Consider the following 22,335-nt stretch of genomic DNA (forward strand, 5'->3'; position numbering starts at 1 on the left):
ATAGATTTAAGTGTCAGGAAGTCGTTTCTGAAAGAATTGTATGTAGTGTAGCCATGTATGGAAGTGAAACGTGGACGATAAATAGTTTAGACAAGAAGAGGATAGAAGCTTTTGAAATGTGGTGCTACAGAAGAATGCTGAAGATTAGGTGACTAGATCAGATAACTAATGAGGAGGTATTGAATAGAATTGGACAGAAGAGAAATTTTTGGCACAACTTGACTAGAAGAAGGGATCAGCTTGTAGGGCATATTCTGAGGCATCAAGGGATCACCAATTTAGTATTGGAGGGCAGCGTGGAGGGTAAAAATTGTAGAGGGAGACCAAGAGATGAATACACTAAACAGGTTCAGAAGGATGTAGGTTGCAGTAGGTACTGGGAGATGAAGAACCTTGAACAGAATAGAGTAGCATGGAGAGCTGCATCAAACCAGTCTCTGGGCTGAAGACCACAACAACAACAACAACAACAACAACAACAGCACTGCATGCTCACCTAAAAAGACTGTTTATTGATGTTCTATAGTTATGACACTTTGTACTGTTCTATATTTCAGTCAGCATTACTGCAGATATCACCATGTGGAAGCAGAATAAAACTTGGTTGGTATAACTTCTGATATAGTATCTGCACAATGTACTATATATTTGGCAACGAGTGCAGTATTACACTCTGCATGTTTCGTTCTTTGGTTTGATAGGCAGCCAGCATGTCAGTGGAAGAAGTTCTACAGTTGCTTGATGAACAACAGTGTGCTCTCACTGATCAGTAGCATGCTTTTTCCATTACACTAAACAATTTGACAGCCTTGTTGACACAACACTAACCACTTCCTCCATAAGATGCTTCTATGGAGGATTAGTATGCATATGAGAAACATCTTCAGCAACATTTTCAAGCTTTTAGTCACAACCCTAACTTGTGTACAGCTTTATTTTTGTCATGGATTTTTCCTTGTATTTATCACCTTTTGTGTCAGCTAGCTCCTGTTCAGGAATCTGTGATAGTAACCCCAAACAAACTCCACATTGAAGTATGTGCAATGGTCGAGATTTTAAAAATGCAAGTAGACATGGGTGCAGCATCGACTGTTAAATTCTCAAGCCTATATGGATGTTGGATTACCAACATTGTCCCTTATCTCATCAGTTCATGAGTAACAACAAACAGTTTCCTAATTCCGTAGTGTACAAAGCAGCTGTGCAGCCTTTTACCTTTTTAATGTTGGGTGGCACCAACACTGAAAACTTTTTGGGTTAGACACCTTCAAAATTTTTAGGCTCTCTATTTCTGATGAAGTGCATCTGGTATGACAACAAGTTCTGTATCAAGAACTGGACATGCTCGGCTCAGAATATTCCTCACTGTTTTCAGAAGAATTAGTGTGTGCTACCAATTGCAAGGCTCACATCACAATGAAATCAATGGTGTGCCACCACTTTTTTCAAGCCCACCCAGTTCCAGTAGCTTTACAGGAGCAAGCCAAATTGGAACTAGGCCAGCTTATGTCTTTGGGCGCTATCACACTTGTCCCCTCTGCTGAAAGGACTTCTCTGTTTGTATTTGTCAAAAAACCTAATGGCAACCTTCGGCTCTGTGGTGATTTTAAAGTGTTCATAAATTCACAGTCCATTATTGATATCTATCCCTTACCATGTTCAGATGAACTCTTAGCAAGTTTTCCAGGAGCCAATATTTTTTCCAAAATGGACTTTTCAGAAGTCTGCTTACAACTGCCACATGATGATGATTCCAAACATGTCCTTATAGTGAATACCCCCTTCAGATTATATCAATATGAGCACCTGTCATTCAGCCTGGCTAATGCCACTACTATTTTCCAATGATTTTTGGATCAACTCACAGCCTTTGTGCTGGGATCCATTGACTACCAGGATATAACTTGGACAAATCACAATTTTTTCAGCTGTCTGTAGTCTACCTAGGTTTTGAAGCCTCACATGTTGATGTTAAGCCTCTACGCCAGCATGTTGATGCTTTGTTGTGGCCTACCAAAGTCAAAGAACTGTAAGCATTGCTCAGGAATATTGCATACTGCCATGATGCAGCCACAATGGCTCAGCCCCTTCCTGCTCTCTCTCCTTTTTACTGGTCAACCACCAGTGAGCATGTTTTTACACTGTTAAAATCAAAATTACACTTAGCACCTTGCTTGGTTATTTTCCAACCAGGCCAACGTCTTGTTTAGGTCCAGTATGGCCTTGAGGCCATTCTCACGCACAAATACGTGGACGGTTCCAAATGCCCTAATGTGTATAGTTCCAAAACTCTGAATCATGTGCAACAATACAACTCACAGATAGAAAAAGGAGCCTTTACTATTGTGTACACACTCAAAAAATTTCATGTTTTCCTATGCAGTTCTGAGTTTCATTTCATTGCTGGTTTCTCTTTTCAATACTTCGGCATCCTTACTGGACAAAGTGGCCCTTTGCCTGCAACACTGGGCACTGTTTTTGTCATGGTGTAACTATGAGACTCATTTCTGACCCACAGCACAAGCTAATGTGGATTCTCCTTCTCAATTGCCAATTGGCCCTGATGAAGCATTCAGTCAGGGTAAACTATTGTGCTTCCATTTAGACGTTGAAGCCCAAAACACGGTGGATGGTTTTCCCTTTACCAGTTCTTAGATTTTGGTGGCTGTTGTGGCCAGTCATATCTTATGTCAGATTGTTCAATTTGTCCACCATGGCTGGCTCCATAAACTACCGGGCTAGCTGGCTCCATAAACCACCGGGCTAGTGTCAGATCCTTTGTGTGATTATTATGCACCAAAGCTGCCTTCCATTCTTGATGGTATGTTACTGATGGCTACTGAAGAGTCGGTACCTAGCTGTGAACTTGTCTGCATGTCATGCACCCTCTCCTTCCTGTACAAAACTGATGGCCTGCCTCCATGTGGTTTGGCTAGGTATTGATAATGAGATCATGCACACTGTGACAGCCAGCCCGCAGTGTGCCACCCATCAAGTGGCACTACGGACCTCTCATGCCCCAAGATCTTAACTCCTTTTAGCTTGTAGTAATTGATGCTTTCTCAAAATTTCCTTATGTGGTTTGTTGTCCATCCATGTCCACAGCACTTACGGTCATGGCCATCTCAAAGATTGCCATAATGCTTGTGATGTACAATGGCCCACAGTTTGTGTCTTAAGATTTTGAAGATTTTTGTACAAAGAGTGGCATCCAGCATGTTACTGCTCCTCCCTTTCATATAAAGTCCAATGGAGAGGTGGAGCAGCTGGTCCATACATTCAAAACCCAGATGAAAAAATACATCACCTAATCATCTCCCAAGGAAGCCTTCAGTAGGTTCTAGGGGTTCATACAGGTCCACTGTAGTTGACAACCATAGCCCAGTGGAGCTACTTCATGGCTGCTAGTACTGCACACAGCTTCATCTGCTCCGACTGATGTCTAGCCACCCACCAGTGCCCACCTTGTAGTGATTCTGTGTAGGCTCCACCTTTAGGTCCACAGGTTTGGGTGGCCCAAAGTGGACACTAGCGGTCATCCATAGCTGCCGAGGCCACCGCCTGTGCATCGTGTGCACCTTTGATGGCTTAGTGCCATGGTACTATGACTAGTTCCATCCACACACAATCAACTGAGCACCGGAGAGCCTTCCGCCCCTGCAGCCACCTCCACCATCTGCCTAGCTCCCACGGCGCAGTCCATGCCTACTAAGCTTAGGTGCCATCCTTGCTCTTTGTGTCACTACTCAACAGAGTAGTCAACACCGGGTCACCTCCATCTCTGCAGCCTCTGTCACTGCTGCCGCAGTCTTCTCTGCTGCCTCCATTGCCAGTTCTCCCTTATGGCTTCTCACAGGGGAGTGGGCACTGTACCTATCCACATCTGCCACATCTGCACCATTTGAGACCATTTAGACCATTTTCTCCTGTGACAGCGCAAAAAAAGAAACCTGCTTACACAGTCATCACCTATGCTGAAGACATGGACATCTCCATAGTATTGTAACCCTACAGTGTGAATGCACATAATGAAACAGCACATGATACAAGTGCCTCTACAGTGTCCTAAAGAGGTCACTTCGCAACTTGGACTGATGGAGCAGTAAGCACTGTGCTATGCACACAACAGGCTAATACAAGCCCAGTGTGCTGGGCTATTAGCCTCACTTATGTTTACTTGCTATTGTATGCTCAGCTACAATACTTTATATTGATGTGTTCTATAGTTATGAGACTTTGCACTATTCTATACTTCATTCAGTGTTATTGTGGATCACTTCATGTGGAAGCAGAATAAAACTTATTTGGCATTACTTCTGATATAGTGTCTGTACAATGTTACTACAAGGGTGGATTAGCATTCTGTTATAAGACTTCTGCTATTAGTGCATATGGACACATGAAGATTCATTGTGAATTCCACTGTCCTTTGAGTGTCTGAAAGCAACAATGACAACTCAGTTCTTTAGAAGTGTTGGAAAGCAATGGCGTATGCAATCAATAGACTGATTTTATTTGACCACACCATGGGTGAGTAATCACTGGTAGCTGTCATTATCATCACATACAAGAATACAATATGCATCCAAAGTGATTTAATGTGGAAGGATCACACAAGCCTGGTCAAGAGAGGTCATGTGTTAGACTGAGATTATAAGAATAATAAGTGTAATATATCAACAAAGTAGGTCATTACAAAACTAAACAGTTCTTGAATAGAGTCTGGTTCTTGAATTTGTTCATCATTCTGGAATATTAAGAAAGTTGATTACTGGTAGATATACAGAAAATTCAAAGAAGAAATGAGCAATTATTGACAAGACTGTTTGGTCATCACACCTGTGGCAGAAAAAAGCTGAACAGTCTGCAAATGTTGAGTTGCAGACAGGCACAACAAAACGACTGCAAACAAATAAACTTTTGGCCAACACACACACATGCAAATTGTGTGTGTGTGTGTGTGTGTGTGTTGTCTAATTCAGATGAAGGCTTTTTGGCTGAGGGCTTATTTGTTTAGAAGTCATTTTGCCGTGTATGTCACTGAATCAACATTTCCATGCAAGTCAACATTTCCACTATGTGGTGAGTAGAAATCTATCCTTTTCATAATATTGTCATTATTCCTTCCTGGATTTTCCATTGTTTGAACAGTCTGCAGAGGTAGACGTGAAAGGAAAAATGCTGTGTATTACATAACACATTACTCCAAAATTTCAAACGTACCTCAAATGACATGTTACTGTGTCACATGTTCAATCAGATGTTGGTCATATCATTCGAACAGGATGGTCACATGTCATTAGAAGTCGAGAAGTTTTGGACCGATAAGGAGGTGTAATGTGCATGGGTTTTCTCTGCATGCGATCCATCTATATCTACAAAACATTTTTATCTGATGTACATGCTTTCTCTTTCTATTGCTTCTAAGCCCAATAAGTTTGTGATTTTAAATGGAGTTCTCATTGATTCTTGTAAAAATCACTGAGTCTTGATGTGTGGTTCAAAAATTTGCTGATTGTTGGGGAGATGGAGGTAAAAAAAGTATTGCACTCTGTGCAAGATTGGTGGATGTGATTAACCTTCCTGACTGCTAGCACTCTTTTCTACTGAAGACACTACAGAGGTATTAAAGAAGTTTACAACCTTTGAACCTTTGGGAGTAACATACCCAGACTCCTGGAGGTGGCTTGCTTTATAGGCAGCCTGTAAGTGCTCACTGCAGATGGGCTACCACTAGTATCTGATTCTGAGTTGTCTCCAGTGGCCTTCTTGTGGTGTTTCCCAGTGCCATGCCTGTGAAGACTGGACGATAACATTGGTCGCTGGCCATTGTTTCCTGTGAGGAAAAAAAGAGAGTAGATCCTTTCATTACTGCTATTGGTACTTTTATATTTATATATGAAAATAATGATTCACTGTTAGAAAACTTGATGGAAACATATGACATCTTTATTTACTTTAACTATACATTGCTGCAGTTATTGGTTTATATAGAAAATAAGATTTCTAAGGGCATAAATGGAGAGAAAACGCAGTTTCATGTGAAAAAATTACGGTACGTTTTGAGCTGTGGCAGCTCTAATATTGGCGGTATGGCTTTCCTCTGGCACCACTAACTACTTAGTTGCCAATGTTGAGTTGACTGGGTGTTGTGAGCTAAGGTCTTTGGTTGAGGTGTGTGTGTTGTGGGTTTGGTGGGGCCTGGAGAGATCAGTTGGCTGGGGGGAAAATGGCTGGCAAGTTGTGGCTTTTTGGGGACTTCATCTGTCCGGCAAGGGTCTCGAGGAATGGCATATGGTTAAATCAGTCGGCAGCAAGCCTGGCCGGCTCACTTAAGAATTGGTAGTGGTAGGTGGTGCAAAGAGACACGGATGTTGTGTGCAACCTGGTCGACAAGTTCCCGGCCTAACGTAAGGTTTACATCATCTTGAAGATCGGCTGTGCAGGTTGGAGGCAATAATGCTCTGGATGGAATCCTGCAAGTCGCAGCTCCTTCTCACCTAAGTGAAGTTAAGTGTGGTTTTCTTGTTTTGAGTACTTGATATTGTAATGCTATGCCTGTGTTATCTGGAATGGGGCCTGTTATATTAACGTGCTTATCAATCCAGAATGAGATTTTCACTCTGCAGCGGAGTGTGCGCTGATATGAAACTTCCTGGCAGATTAAAACTGTGTGCCCGACCGAGACTCGAACTCGGGACCTTTGCCTTTCGCGGGCAAGTGCTCTACCAACTGAGCTACCGAAGCACGACTCACGTCCGGTACCCACAGCTTTACTTCTGCCAGTATCTCGTCTCCTACCTTCCAAACTTTACAGAAGCTCTTCTGCGAACCATGCAGAACTAGCACTCCTGAAAGAAAGGATATAGCGGAGACATGGCTTAGCCACAGCCTGGGGGATGTTTCCAGAATGAGATTTTCACTCTGCAGCGGAGTGTGCGCTGATATGAAACTTCCTGGCAGATTAAAACTGTTTTAATCTGCCAGGAAGTTTCATATCAGCGCACACTCCGCTGCAGAGTGAAAATCTCATTCTGGAAACATCCCCCAGGCTGTGGCTAAGCCATGTCTCCGCTATATCCTTTCTTTCAGGAGTGCTAGTTCTGCATGGTTCGCAGAAGAGCTTCTGTAAAGTTTGGAAGGTAGGAGACGAGATACTGGCAGAAGTAAAGCTGTGGGTACCGGACGTGAGTCGTGCTTCGGTAGCTCAGTTGGTAGAGCACTTGCCCGCGAAAGGCAAAGGTCCCGAGTTCGAGTCTCGGTCGGGCACACAGTTTTAATCTGCCAGGAAGTTTCGTGCTTATCAATGTTTGAGTGCACGGCCATTGGTCAGTGTAAATAATGCCAATTTGTGTTCTCAGCCATATCTCAATCGGCAGCCCTTACCAGCCACATCAGTGTGCCTCAAGGTAAGTAAAGTTGATCGTTTCAGGTGTGCCACAGAGAATTGTTGCCATTCGGGCAGGAACAAGTAGTTAGATCTGTTTGGCGAATTCAAAGAGCTCAGGAGGTAAAGGTGTATTTTCCATACCTGAGGTTTTTCTCATTATATCTCTGTGACTGTTCTTTTAAAGCTGGGGCTCTTTTTACTACTTCTCAGTGTGTAAAGCTTAAGATCTGTTACTTATCAAGATAAACTGCTGAACTTTACCTTGGCCCTTGCTGTGAAAACTGGGGATGCTCGTTCTTTGTTGGTTGCGATAGCAGTCTGCTGTAGCTCTCAGCTTACTTTGAATTTTGGGGAATTGTATGGTTATTAAGGATTGTGTCAAAGTTTCTGCTAGTCTGTACCAAATGAAGTGCATTTCAATTGCATGTACTTCAACTTATCTTGAAATTTGGGCAATTGTGTATTTATTAAGAGCTGTTGTTCTACATCTACATCTACATCCATACTCCGCAAGCCACCTGACGGTGTGTGGCGGAGGGTACCTTGAGTACCTCTATCGGTTCACCTTCTATTCCAGTCTCGTATTGTTCGTGGAAAGAAAGATTGTTGGTATGCCTCTATGGAGGCTCTAATCTCTCTGATTTTATCCTCATGGTCTCTTCACGAGATATACGTAGGAGAGAGCAATATACTGCTTGACTGCTCGGTGAAGGTGTGTTCTTGAAATTTCAACAAAAGCCCGTACCGAGCAACTGAGCGTCTCTCCTGCAGAGTCTTCCACTGAAGTTTATCTATCATCTCCGTAACGCTTTCGCGATTACTAAATGATCCTGTAACAAAGTGCGCTGCTCTCCGTTGGATCTTCTCTATCTCTTCTATCAACCCTATCTGGTACACATCCCACACTGCTGAGCAGTATTCAAACAGTGGGCGAACAAGCGTACTGTAACCTACTTCCTTTGTTTTCAGATTGCATTTCCTTAGGATTCTTCCAATGAATCTCAGTCTGGCATCTGCTTTACCGACGATCAATTTTATATGATCATTCCATTTTAAATCACTCCTAATGCGTACTCCCAGATAATTTATGGAATTAACTGCTTCCAGTTGCTGACCTGCTATATTGAAGCTAAATGATAAGGGATCTTTCTTTCTATGTATTCGCAGCACATTACACTTGTCTAAATTGAGATTCAATTGCCATTCCCTCCACCATGCGTCAATTCACTGCAGATCCTCCTGCATTTCAGTACAATTTTCCATTGTTACAACCTCTCGATATACCACAGCATCATCCGCAAAAAGCCTCAGTGAACTTCCGATGTCATCCACAAGGTCACTTATGTATATTGTGAATAGCAACGGTCCTATGACACTCCCCTGCACCACACCTGAAATCACTCTTACTTCAGAAGACTTCTCTCCATTGAGAATGACATGCTGCATTCTGCTATCTAGGAACTCTTCAATCCAATCACACAATTGGTCTGATAGTCCATATGCTCTTACTTTGTTCACTAAATGACTGTGGGGAACTGTATCGAACGCCTTGCGGAAGTCAAGAAACACAGCATCTACCTGGGATCCCGTGTCTATGGCCTTCTGAGTCTCGTGGACGAATAGTTGGTTGGTTGGTTGGTTTGGGGAAGGAGACCAGACAGCGTGGTCATCGGTCTCATCGGATTAGGGAAGGATGGGGAAGGAAGTCGGCCGTGCCCTTTCAGAGGAACCATCCCGGCATTTGCCTGGAGTGATTTAGGGAAATCACGGAAAACCTAAATCAGGATGGCCGGACGCGTGGACGAATAGTGCAAGCTGGGTTTCACACAATCGTCTTTTTCGAAACCCATGTTGATTCCTACAGAGCAGATTTCTAGTCTCCAGAAAAGTCATTATACTCAAACATAATACGTGTTCCAAAATTTTACAACTGATCGACGTTAGAGATATAGGTCTATAGTTCTGCACATCTGTTCGACGTCCCTTCTTGAAAACGGGGATGACCTGTGCCCTTTTCCAATCCTTTGGAACGCTACGCTCTTCTAGAGACCTACAGAACACCGCTGCAAGAAGGGGGGGCAAGTTCCTTCATGTACTCTGTATAAAATCAAACTGGTATCCCATCAGGTCCAGCGGCCTTTCCTCTTTTGAGTGATTTTAATTGTTTCTCTATTCCTCTGTCGTCTATTTCAATATCTACCATTTTGTCATCTGTGCGACAATCTAGTGAAGGAACTACAGTGCAGTCTTCCTCTGTGAAACAGTTTTGGAAAAAGACATTTAGTATTTTGGCCTTTAGTCTGTCATCCTCTGTTTCAGTACCATTTTGGTCACAGAGTGTCTGGACATTTTGTTTTGATCCACCTACCACTTTGACATAAGACCAAAATTTCTTAGGATTTTCTGCCAAGTCAGTACATAGAACTTTACTTTCGAATTCATTGAACGCCTCTCGCATAGCCCTCCTCACACTAAATTTCACTTCGCGTAATTTTTGTTTGTCTGCAAGGCTTTGGCTATGTTTATGTTTGCTGTGAAGTTCCCTTTGCTTCCGCAGCAGTTTTCTAACTCGGTTGTCATACCACGGTGGCTCTTTCCCATTTCTTACGATCTTGCTTGGCACATACTCATCTAACGCATATTGTACGATGGTTTTGAACTTTGTCCACTGATCCTCAACACTATCTGTACTTGAGACAAAACTTTTGTGTTGAGCTGTCAGGTACTCTGAAATCTGCTTTTTGTCACTTTTGCTAGACAGAAAAATCTTCCTACCTTTTTTAATATTTCTATTTACGGCTGAAATCATCGATGCAGTAACCACTTTATGATCGCTGATTCCCTGTTCTGCGTTAACTGTTTCAAACAGTTCGGGTCTGTTTGTCACCAGAAGTTCTAATATATTATTGCCACAAGTCGGTGCTCTGTTTAACTGCTCAAGGTAGTTTTCAGATAAAGCACTTAAAAAAGTTTCACTGGATTCTTTGTCCCTGCCACCCGTTATGAACGTTTGAGTCTCCCAGACTATATCCGGCAAATTAAAATTCCACCCAGAACTATAACATGGTGGGGAAATCTACTCGAAATATTTTCCAAATTATCCTTCAGGTGCTCAGCCACAACAGTGTCTGAGCCAGGGGGCCTATAGAGACATCCAATTACCATGTCTCAGCCTGCTTTAACCATGACCTTCACCCAAATTATTTCACATTTTGGATCTCCATCAATTTCCTTCGGTATTATTGCACTTCTTATCGCTATAAACACGCCTCCCCCTTCACTGTCCGGCCTGTCTCTGCGGTATACATTCCAATCTGAGTTTAGAATTTCATTACTGTTTGCATCTGGTTTCAGCCAACTTTCTGTCCCTAGTACTATGTGGGCATTGTGACCGCTTACTAATGAGAGCAGTTCTGGGACCTTTCTATAGACACTCCTGCAGTTTACTATTAGTACATTAATATAGTTAACATTTGGTTGCGATATATGGGTGGCTGTTTATATTTGAGTGAGTGTTTATTTTATTGTTTAGGGGATTTTTTATTAACAGTTATGGATTGCTAAGTGGCCTTCAAATAGCTACAATCGGTGGTGTGTCTTGTGAGAAACTCAGTATTTGGGTGAATGTTGTACAACTGTGTAACGGTCAGCTAGGCTTGCAAATTGTTAGTACATTTAACAGCTGTTATTTTAATTATTTTCGTTGATAAAATTGTTTGTTGAACCTGCTTGCAGCCCCACTCAGTTGATGTAACACTTCTTGTTTTCGGGAACTCTGTGCTTCCTATTTTAATCTCCTGCTCTTAATGATACAATTGTTAAGTTTTTTCTTTTTTTTTTTAATGAACTGAGCAATTGTTAGTACATTTAATGGCTGTTATTGTAATTCATTTGGTTGATAGAATTGTGTATTGAATCTACTTGCACCCGTGCCAAGCTGATGCGACTTTTCTTGTTTTTGGAAACTATGTGCTCCCGATTTTCATGTCCTGCCTTTAATGGTATAACTGTTAATTTTTTTAATGATTTGAGCCTCTTCAACTTTTGCTCAGATTTCTGATTCCTTAAATTCATTTGTAAATTGCAATATTAATATTGTCATTAAGTAATAAAATGTATTAGATGGAATAACAAAACCTTCCATGTTTTTCCCTTAAGCTGTCCCAAGCATAGTTGTGAGATATCACATTGTAACCACACTCAATTCTATATCAGAAAGTAGTGTTGTCAATGAAGTATAACTTAGCACTGACAGCACATTTATTTTGAATGCCGTCATGCAACCAGAACAGAAATGAACCCCTGCACAGAGCATTTACACAAATATATCATGTGAACATAATAAATTTAGAGAACCTTTCAGAAATGATAAATAGTAGAAAACAAATAATTGGTGGTGGTGGAATTTGAACTGGTTACCCACAACATGTCAGCCCCACTAACTGCTATGATAAACTGCATGCACCACAGCTCATAGCATTGTTCTCTCTCCAGGAGAAACAGTGACCTGCTGTTTCAGGAGTTCCAATGAAGCCATCTACAGCTCCCTGATATAGATCTCATCAGTGATCCTCTATACAGCAGTGGTTATGTTGTCACAGCCTCTTTGCTATGATGAGCACCAGAGGTAGTCCCTTGCTTTGAAGCTTCATGGTTATCAAGCAGATTTTCAGTCTCAGTATTATGAAAACGATAGTTGCTACTCACCATATAGTGAAAATGCTGAGTCGCCAATAGACACAACAAAAAGGCTGTCAGTAAGTTAGCTTTGAGCCAGCAAGGCCTTCTCTGGGAATAGACAACATACGCACACACACTCATGCAAACGCAACTCTCACATAAACACATTCTTTGGCTGCTGAGGAGTCTGGGCTGTGTGTGAGTGAGTTGCATGTGTGTGTGTGTGTGTGTGTGTGTGTGTGTGTGTTTTGTTCACTTCTGATGAAGGCCTTGCTGGCCAAAAGCTACGTTTCTGGCAGTCTTTTTGTTGTGCCTATCTGCAAATCAGCAACTCCGTTATATGGTGAGTATTTCAATTTCTGCCTCAAAACTGTTGTAGGGCTTCATATGGAGCACACAGATGATATTTCTGTGCTTGCCCAGCCTGTGTTTCACAACCTGGCACACTGGGCTGACAAACTGAGTGCAGACACTGGTCAGAGCCAATGAGCTGACTCCGTCCAGCGGTCCGCAGCTTCCCCAGCCTGCAGGGCTGTGCATTGTGGTTACTTGCAGCCTGTTCATTAATAGCCCTGCTGTGTTACACTCTTAGACAGCACACCCACCAACATGGAGTGACAAGCAATGTGACGCTTGTTGTAATGAGAGTAACTGAATGAAAATCAATTCTGTCATTAGTTGGAAAACAATGGACTCAATCAGTTTTAGGTTCATAGGTTGAATTAAATGATTCCTTTGATGGTCTGTTGGAGCAATTGAATGAAACCACTGACACTGTCTATTATAGTTTCTAACATTGACTGAATTATTCATTCCTTCTTTTCAACTGAAACCAGTCTGTGGCTCTTCTGTGATTTGGAACATGTTTTGTTCTTTCAACTGAAACTGTTTTATTTGACTGAACATTCATTCTTCAGAGTAAAACCAGTCTTTCCTACTTTCATTACACGTGTGTACAGATTATTCCATGATGATATTTGTATCTGATTTAATGATCTGATGATGGCTATACGCCAAAACTGGTAATGAGAGTTTTATAATATTTGTGGCAGACAGAAATTTATTTGCCTAAAGACCTACACTACACTGTATCCTTTGTTTCAGGAGAAAAATCTGACTAACTGAACATTAAAATATTGTTCTAAATTTCAAGTTCTTATTGAATTTTCATTGGTTGTCCATTGAACGATTACAGCATTTTATGTATTCATTTTATGAGTGAAAATCTTGAAGGAAAGAGCTTTGACTAGAGGGCCTACCTACAATGAAAAAAATGTGAAAACATGGAGAACACTGCATATTTCCTTGTAATCCCAGCTTTTATTTAGTTTCAGACTGTTGCAGTATCTATACAGTTTATAAGAGTGTTTGTGACACTACTAGCAATTCTAGAATATATTTACCATGTATAAATTCTTGTAATTATGTGTCTTAATTATCAAACAGCACAAATCAAACATACATTGGGGGAAATAAAAGGATTGCTTTCTCGTAGAGAGGAGTCCTGATAATCACAATTACTGTAATAAGGAATTGACTCATAGTAGGAATCACATAGCACAAAATGTGAATGAGTCAATCTCTCCCTGTGTATCATAAGACTTTGCAAACAGACGCAAGGTGTGTCGCAACACAGGCAGAGGCTGCAGCAGTATCGCGAGCAGAGCACACAATGCAGCAGGATGGTAAGTTGACAGGCTGGTGAACTCGCCCGTCAGCTCATTGGCTCTGGCCCAGCGGTCTGCGCTCAGATGACCAGCCTTATAGGCCCAGCTGTGAAGCATGGACTGGTCAGGCTGAAAGCATCCCCATGCGTGACTCTAGTTGTAATCCTTGACTTTGTATGTGAAGTCCAACAAACAATGAAGGACGTCATACAGCTCAAAGTAATGCTCTGTTACCTTCATTAACTTTAACTTTCCACACAGTCACAGAAATCTGTACTAAGTCTGCCGTGCTCTATCTCACTGTCTGGTCCCTCATGTTATAGTGCTCTCAGTTTTCTCCTGAGCATCCGGAGTATATATGGAAGTCAGCTGCCTTGCTTCTTTGATCCCGTTGATGAGGTTTTCCACATAGTCATCTGAGTATTGTTTGGTTCAAACAGGAACTTTGTATTCAGTGTCATTTAGGCCTCATGAGTGTGGAGCAGAAAGACTGGTGTGAAACCCGTAGGGTCTTGCTTCGCTCTGTCGTATATAATGTCACAACAGGTAATAGTGTATCCAAATCTCACTGCTAGATATCAATGTACATTGAGAGCATATTTGCCACTTCTTATTAAAGTGTCCTGTGAGGCCATTTGTCTGTGGGTGATAGGCAGTTGTCGTCCAGTGGGTGATGTTGCAATATGACATTACTTCTGATATTAGTCTCGACTGGGAAAATTTTCCAAAATCATCACACAGGGTGCCCACACTTCAAAATTATGCCTTCTACAAAGAACCTTTCAATTTTCAGAGCTTGGGACAGTCTCCATCACTATTCGCTAGGTGCACCAACATTTGTATTTTTTGGGCAATGAATAGGCGCATTCAGACAGAGGCTTGTAGTTTTAATATGTCTCAGCACAGTTGTCAGGCAGCTTAGAATTTCTTCGAATGTCTTTTAAAAACGGCAATGTCAACCAGATAGCAAAACTGTGACATTATTTCAGGGGTTGAAGCAGGTTGTCCATCATACGTTCAAAGGTGGCTGGAGTGTTACAAAGTCCAAATGGCATAACTTTGAACTCAAAGAGGCAGTCAGAAGTTATGAAGGCAGCCTTTTCCTGTTCATCCTTACCAACCTTTATCTGCCAGTAGCCTGCCTGCAAGTTCACAGTTGATAAAATTTTTGCTCCTTTCAAGCAGTCTAGAGTGTCATCAATGCAAGGCAATAGGTAGAAATCTTTTTTCATGATTTTGTTCAGCTGTCAATATTGTTGAGACAGAAACGCCAACAGAGGACCAAGCACTCTGTGAAGGTTCAGTGGTGTCATTTTGAAATCTTCCACCTCCCACCCCCTAATAATCCATCGCTCAACCGGTGAAACCATATACGAGATTGTTTCTTGGTCAGACAAGTTTCTAGTGGCACTATAATTGTCTGCAGTGGTAGTGGAGCACGATTCTTCATCAACGGCATTAAGCTGACTTCCCTGAACAGGTTCAGCTGCCATCATGTACATACCTTTAGGCTTCTCATGACAATTAGTAATCCAAAGAGTTCTTTGATCACCAAAAATGTTTACGATCACTACTGGCAAGTATTTTTCTTTTGTGAGCCTGAATAGCTTTTAAAATCAACAAAAGCTTCACAGTTTAACAGTGCATATTGATTCATAACTGTAACTTGTCTCAGTGATGATGGTGGGGTAACAACGTTTTCAATGGTGAACAACTAACCAGAGAAATCTTTGTTATGTTTGTTTGCTAGAATAGCTTTGTCAGTCTGAAGCTCTGATCTGTGACTGACAGTGACTCTTGCAAGAAGTTCGTCCAGAATAGCATATCAACTAGATTCTAAAAAAAATAAAAAATGAAAAAAAATTAATTGATTGTTATTCTTGCAATAAATGTTCCTGTCAGCTGCAGCTGGACACATTTCCCACTTCTGGCTTTTAGCATAATCATTTTTGTATCACAGAACATAAGTCTTCTTTATCAGACAGTGATAATCACTCAAGAATACAGAAAATGAATCCCTGAATTGATCAGTACTTAGACAGATTAGCCACTGATGATGATGATATCAGTAAGATTTCCTGACATTTTGGTGATTGTCATCTGTGGAGGATTTTTATCTCTGGCAGCCTCACTTCTATAGATGGTCACCTCACCTTCGTGAGTTCAGTGACCAGACAAGCGGTTGGTATATCTGTACGATGATGGGGAACACCTAAGGCATATTAGTGAGCAAACTCATCAACAGTATGGTGATGGGCTTCGTTCCACAGGCTGATTGTAATCATCTACATTAGACTGGCATGAATAGAACTGTTGCAATGTCTGACATTGGGGGTGTAGTAGATATCTAAACTTCACTTTCTTTCTCTGTCCTCCATGTCTCTTCTTCTGCTGGGTATTACACTTTGTGGAGGAGTTGACTGTGACTTCGTAGGCTGGGTACTGGGTTGTTGTTTCATGACCGTGTCATCAGTCCAATTTGGCTTAGTCTATTCTACACCTACATCTAGATAAATACTCAGGAATCCACCATACAGCGCATGGTAGAGAATACCTATAATTTCCTTTCCTGTTCATCTTGCAAATAGAGTGAGAGAAAAATAATTATCTATATGCCTCCACATGAGTCCTAATTTCATGTATCTTATCTTTGTGGTCCTTATGCACAACGTATGTTGGAGGCAGTAGAAACGTTCTGCAGTCAGCTTCAAATGGTAGTTCTCTAAATTTTCTCAACAGTTCCTCGAAAAGAATGTTGCCTTCCCACCAGGGATTCTTATTTGAGTTACCAAACCATGCCCGTAACACTTGCATATTGTTCGAACCTATGAGTAACAAATATAGCACTCCACTTTTGAACTACTTTGATGTCTTCCCTTAATCTGACCTGGTATGGATCCCAAACATTCCAGCAGTACCCAAGAAGTCGACCATTCACCTTCTCTACCACAATTACACCCAGATATTTAAACGCTGTGACTGTGTCAAGCAAGACACCAATTATGTTGTATTCAAATATAACGGGTTTGTTTTCCTTCTGATTCACATTAACTTACATTTTTCTACATTTAGAGCTAGCTGCCATTCATCACAACAACTAGAAATTTGGTCTAAGTCATCGTATATTCTCCTACAGTCACTTATCTTTGGCACTTTCCATACACCACAACATCATCAGCAAATAACCGCAGACTACTGCCCATGCTGTCCACCCCCAAATTATTTATACATACAGAGAATAATAGCGGTCCTATCGCACTTCCCTGGGGCAGTGTGGTACCCTTGTCTCTCATGAACACTCACTGCAGAGGACAACATACTGGGTCTATTACTTAAGAAGTCTTTCAGCCACTCGCATATCTGTGGACCTATTCCATATGCTCAAAACTTCTTTAATAGCCTGCAATTGGGCACCGTGTCAAAGACTTTCCAGAAATATGGAATCTGCTTGTTGCCTTCCATCTACAAATCACAGTATATCATGTGAGGAAAGGGCAAGCTGAGTTTCACATGTGTGATGGTTTCTAACACTACACTGATTCATTGACATAAGATTCTGAGTTTCAAGAAAATTTACTATATTTGAACTGGAATGTGTTGATGATTCTGCAGCAAACCAATTTTAAGGACATTGATCTGTAATTTTTTGGGTCTGGTCTTTTGCCCTCTTTACATATAGGAGTCACTTGTGCTCTTTTCCAGTTACTTGGGACTTCACACTGGTTGAGAGATTTGTGATAAATATCAGCTAGGTAAGGGGGCCAATGCTGTAACATACTCTTTGAAAAACTGAACTGGGATTCCATCTGGACCTAGTGACTTATTTGCTTTCAACTCTTTTAGTTGTTTCTCTACACCAGGGATGCTTATTACTATGTCATCCATACAGGAGACTGTCTGATGGTCAGGTGATAGTATGTTTGTGCAATTCTCCTGTGTTAACAATTTCTTAAATGCAAAACTTAAAACTTCAGATTTCATTTTGGTATCTTCAACTGCCACACCAGGCTGGTCAACAAGTAGCTGGATGGAAGCAATTTTACACAGGACTAGAATTTTTTCGGGTTCCCCGTCATATCTTTTGCTAAGGTATGACACTGGTAGTTGTTGCAGGCTTTGTGCATAGATCTTTTTACAGATATACAAATGTCTAGTAACCTTTGCTTTTGTCATTTGTGCATTCTCTTTTGAACCGAGAGTGCAACAGCTTCTGCTTCCTTATCATTTTCTGAATTTCATTATTAAACCATGGTGGCTCTTTTCCATCCTTAATCCATTTACTAGACACACAATTCTCCACACCATGATTTACAATCTGCTTAAACTTTGCCCATAATTCCTCTATGTCCATCTTACTGGAACTAAGTGATGTCAGTTCTTCCTGGCGCGTACAACTGGTAGCAGAGACTTGTGCTAAATACTGACACACCTCTTCTTAACATTCTCTATCACTTCCTGATTGTGGTCTTAACTTTCATGGCTGCTATCTCCGGCACATTTGCTTTGACAATCCTGGTAACCATAAATGCTCTGTCTCTTTTCTCACTACCTGACAAAAGAGTGAGGTGAGGTTGTGAAGATATCCCAGAACTGCCATGCAGACCACATTTGGGAGTCAGTCAAACTTCTTTTATCTGATTTTTTTTCTGTTTCATTTCCCTGATGCACTGGCACAATTTGATGAATTCCTCAGTTGCTGTGGCATCCTTTACCATAAGAGCTTGGTACACATCTTCCGCAACTCCTTTCATCAGTCTGTAATATTCAGATTCACAATGTGACATATGACTGAAACACACTTCATATAGGACTGTGTCATTCCTCCAGGCCTTTTTGTCCTGTTCTTAATTTGTTCTTCTGTTAAGTGAACTTTGTACTGACCATCAACCATTTTTTCTCTCTTTCATTTCAGCCTCTTATTTGTCCTAGCTATTGAGCTTCTCTTCATTGTTCTCAACCCTGCAGGACTCTGCTGTACAAGTAAATGTACTCATTTCCAAAACACATCATGTCATCCCACATATTGCATGTGGTGACTCAGCTGAATCCTATCAGATATTTCTTTGGATCATGACCACTGTCTTTGAAAAGCAAAGATGGCTGCCTGATGTGCAGCTGACTTGCTGCTGTTTTGAAATACACTGGCACCCTGAATATACGCACCTTGGGAATGAAATACCACTGTATTGCAGTTCCTGTCCACGTAGGTGATGGCTTTTGCGTTGCACACACCTACACACACATGCAATGTTAATTTTATTATCCATTAAATTCTTGAAATCACTACACATTCTTTTCTCCTTGTGAAATGAAAGAAAGATTAGGATTTAATGGCCTCTCAATGATGAGGTTTTTACAGACGGCACTAAAGCTTAGACTGTGGATGGGTGGAGAATGACACTAGCTACGTCTCTTTCAAAGGAACCACCACAGTATTTGCATTAAACAATCTAAGGAAACCATGTAAAACAGAATTCAGCATAGTTGAGTGAGAAACTGAACCTTGGTCCCCCTGAAAGTGTGTCCAGTGGTGCACAATAGCCACCTCCTCGTCAGAAAATTAAAAATAAAGCTGATATTGCAGGGTCTGTGTTGTTAAGAAGGAGGATGCAATGTTGTTTCAGACAAGCATGGTTGTCCAAAGGAAAATTGCATCGCTCATCTTAACAACACAGGCAATGCAATATTGTATTTAGCTGCCAATACTGACCAATGACTTTCAATTAAAATATCCTCCCCTGTTCACAATGTGTGCACAGGTTACGATGCGGGAACAATGACATATGGAAGTTTGAGTCTGGTCATGAGTCATACACAGATAGCCAAAGCAGTTGAGGCAACTGCTCACATTTACTGAGCAAGGTGGTTCAGTGGTTAGCACACTAGACTCACATTTGGCAGGGCAACGGCTCAACCCATCTCCAACCATCCTGATTTAGGTTTTCCGTGATTTCCCTAAATCATTTCTGGCAAATGCCGGGATGGTTCCTTTGAAAGGGCACGGCCAATTTCCTTCCCAATAGTTCTCTAATCCGAGCTTGTGCTCCATCTCTAATGATTTCGTTGTCGACAGGACACTGAACACTAATCTCCTCCAACTGCTCATGTAAAGTAGGATATACAGGTTCGAGTCCCAGTCTGGCACATATTTTCATTGCTGTCATTCCATTATACAGGGTGTTACAAAAAGGTACGGCCAAACTTTCAGGAAACATTCCTCACACACAAAGAAAGAAAATATGTTATGTGGACATGTGTCCGGAAACGCTTACTTTCCATGTTAGAGCTCATTTTATTACTTCTCTTCAAATCACATTAATTATGGAATTGAAACACACAGCAACAGAACGTGCCAGCGTGACTTCAAACACTTTGTTACAGGAAATGTTCAAAATGTCCTCCGTTAGTGAGGATACATGCATCCACCCTCCGTCGCATGGAATCCCTGATGCGCTGATGCAGCCCTGGAGAATGGCGTATTGTATCACAGCCGTCCACAATATGAGCACGAGAGTCTCTACATTTGGTACCGGGGTTGCGTAGACAAGAGTTTTCAAATGCCCCCATAAGTGAAAGTCAAGAGGGTTGAGGTCAGGAGAGCGTGGAGGCCACGGAATTGGTCTGCCTCTACCAATCCATTGGTCACCGAATCTGTTGTTGAGAAGCGTACGAACACTTTGACTGAAATGTGCAGGAGCTCCATCGTGCATGAACCACATGTTAAGTCGTACTTGTAAAGGCACATGTTCTAGCAGCACAGGTAGAGTTTCCCGTATGAAATCATGATAACGTGCTCCATTGAGCGTAGATGGAAGAACAAACTAAAATGAGCTATAACACGGAAATTAAGCGTTTCCGGACACATGTCCACATAACATCTTTTCTTTATTTGTGTGTGAGGAATGTTTCCTGAAAGTTTGGCCGTACCTTTTTGTAACACCCTGTACAGCTGCTGGTTGACCATATTTGCAACTGTGAATAAGTTTCATACAAAAGAAAAGTACTTAAAGAAGACCACCACACAATGAAGTAATACACACGGCAATGGATCTTTGCTACAAAACCAATATAACTGTACAATAAATTAAAAGTTAGATTTTAAAGACACTGGAATTAAAATCTATGAGTTCTTTTTTCCATAGTTTGGAACAAAGACAGGATATATGCAGATCTCATAAGTGGTCTGCAAAGACACGGTATATGCAGATCTCGTAAGTTGGTCGTATCAGAAGCACAAAGTTAAAAAAAGGCAGAGATGACTACAAAATATTTTTTGTACCTAAGCACCTTCTTAGTTTATAATTTAATTTGATACAAACAATGGTTGGTTGGTTGGTATGCAGATTAAAGGGACTAAACTACAAGGTTATCAGTCTACAAACAATGAATACCTGCACTGTCATCAGACATCATATGCTGACGCTTTCTGTTGACTTGAAGAGTGCATCCCTGTTGTACACCACTATCATTTTCCAGGTGTCCAAAGGTTTTAAACTGCATTGTATAGTCAAGCGTTGGTGTGTTAGTTGTCCTTGCAAGATCACACGACACAGGAAACGTGGCATATGGGCTCATCTCATAGAGCTCTGAAATGATAAAACAAAATGAAATTGTTATTCATATAGAGTTCCTGGTAGAAATTTGTGAACAATGTTATTGCTGACGAAAGTTATTTCAATTGCAGTAGTAAATCAGGAAGGATATATACTGCAGAACTCATCTTAAGACAATGGTAAAAATAATGAATTAGCTACGAGGATAAAATACCTACTCTGTAGCAGAGTGTGCACAGAAATTGCCCTTCTCAGCAAAATACAATTGTGTTCTGGCCTGGACTTAGAACATGGATCTATGTCTTTTCCTGAAAAAAGTGTACCTTATGAACTACTGGAGGCCTACACAGATGTTTGGACCTCCAGCAACTCTGCTAGAACTCCAATCCATTGAATCAAGAGGACTAGCTGCATAAATGATTGGAAATAATTGTGCTGAAATCCTCAATTTGATTCAATGAAAATTGAGGTTAATGCATGATAGTTCCCTGAAAAGTTTGCAACCCAAGTTCTTCCTGAGCTAGGGCTCTTTGTCTAATGTACCCAAAGTTGACAGGCCATTATACTCTAACCAAGCTTCTTTTTCATTCCAATTCTTTTACTGTGTTCAGAAAATCATTCACTTACAGCAGAGTAAAATTTATTTCCACAAACTGACTTATGATATGTATCGTGCAAAGATTCTTCAGGCAACATAAGAGATGTAAGTGAATCTACAAACGCATAAGGATAAGTAAATGAAAAGGGAAATTACGTTGAATGTCCTGTTGATAACAAAATTATTACACTTTCAGAGATGGAGCATCTTTGATCAGACAATGATGAAGAAGGGAATCAGAGAGAATCAGATATGATGTTATGAGAAACAGATTATTTCAAAAATATTCAAAATTTAAGTCATAAAAACCATGTACAGTGTACTTACGTGTTTCCTACAATTGTTGTCAATACTCACTGTGAGGTATGAAAGATACAATTGGGTATAGGTCAGCTGCTGGTTCTGTGCAGCCAATGAAAGAGCGATGGGTAGATAATATGTTTGGAA

The 22,335-nt window shown here is 41.1% G+C and overlaps 1 protein-coding gene across 1 annotated transcript in view; it reads right to left on the reverse strand.

The window, feature by feature from the left end:
* The window catches only part of LOC124598534 (Down syndrome cell adhesion molecule-like protein Dscam2), a 394,502-nt gene that overhangs the window by 19,276 nt on the left and 352,891 nt on the right, over positions 1 to 22,335 (reverse strand). The window contains exons 33-34 of the mRNA XM_047136007.1: positions 21,129 to 21,323; positions 5,669 to 5,836 (exon numbers count right to left, since the gene is read on the reverse strand). Coding sequence (XP_046991963.1) covers positions 5,669 to 5,836; positions 21,129 to 21,323 — 363 coding nt within the window. The remainder of the gene's footprint in view (positions 1 to 5,668; positions 5,837 to 21,128; positions 21,324 to 22,335) is intronic.

Source organism: Schistocerca americana, chromosome 1 (assembly GCF_021461395.2).
Source record: "Schistocerca americana isolate TAMUIC-IGC-003095 chromosome 1, iqSchAmer2.1, whole genome shotgun sequence".
NCBI classification, from domain to species: Eukaryota; Metazoa; Arthropoda; class Insecta; order Orthoptera; family Acrididae; genus Schistocerca; species Schistocerca americana.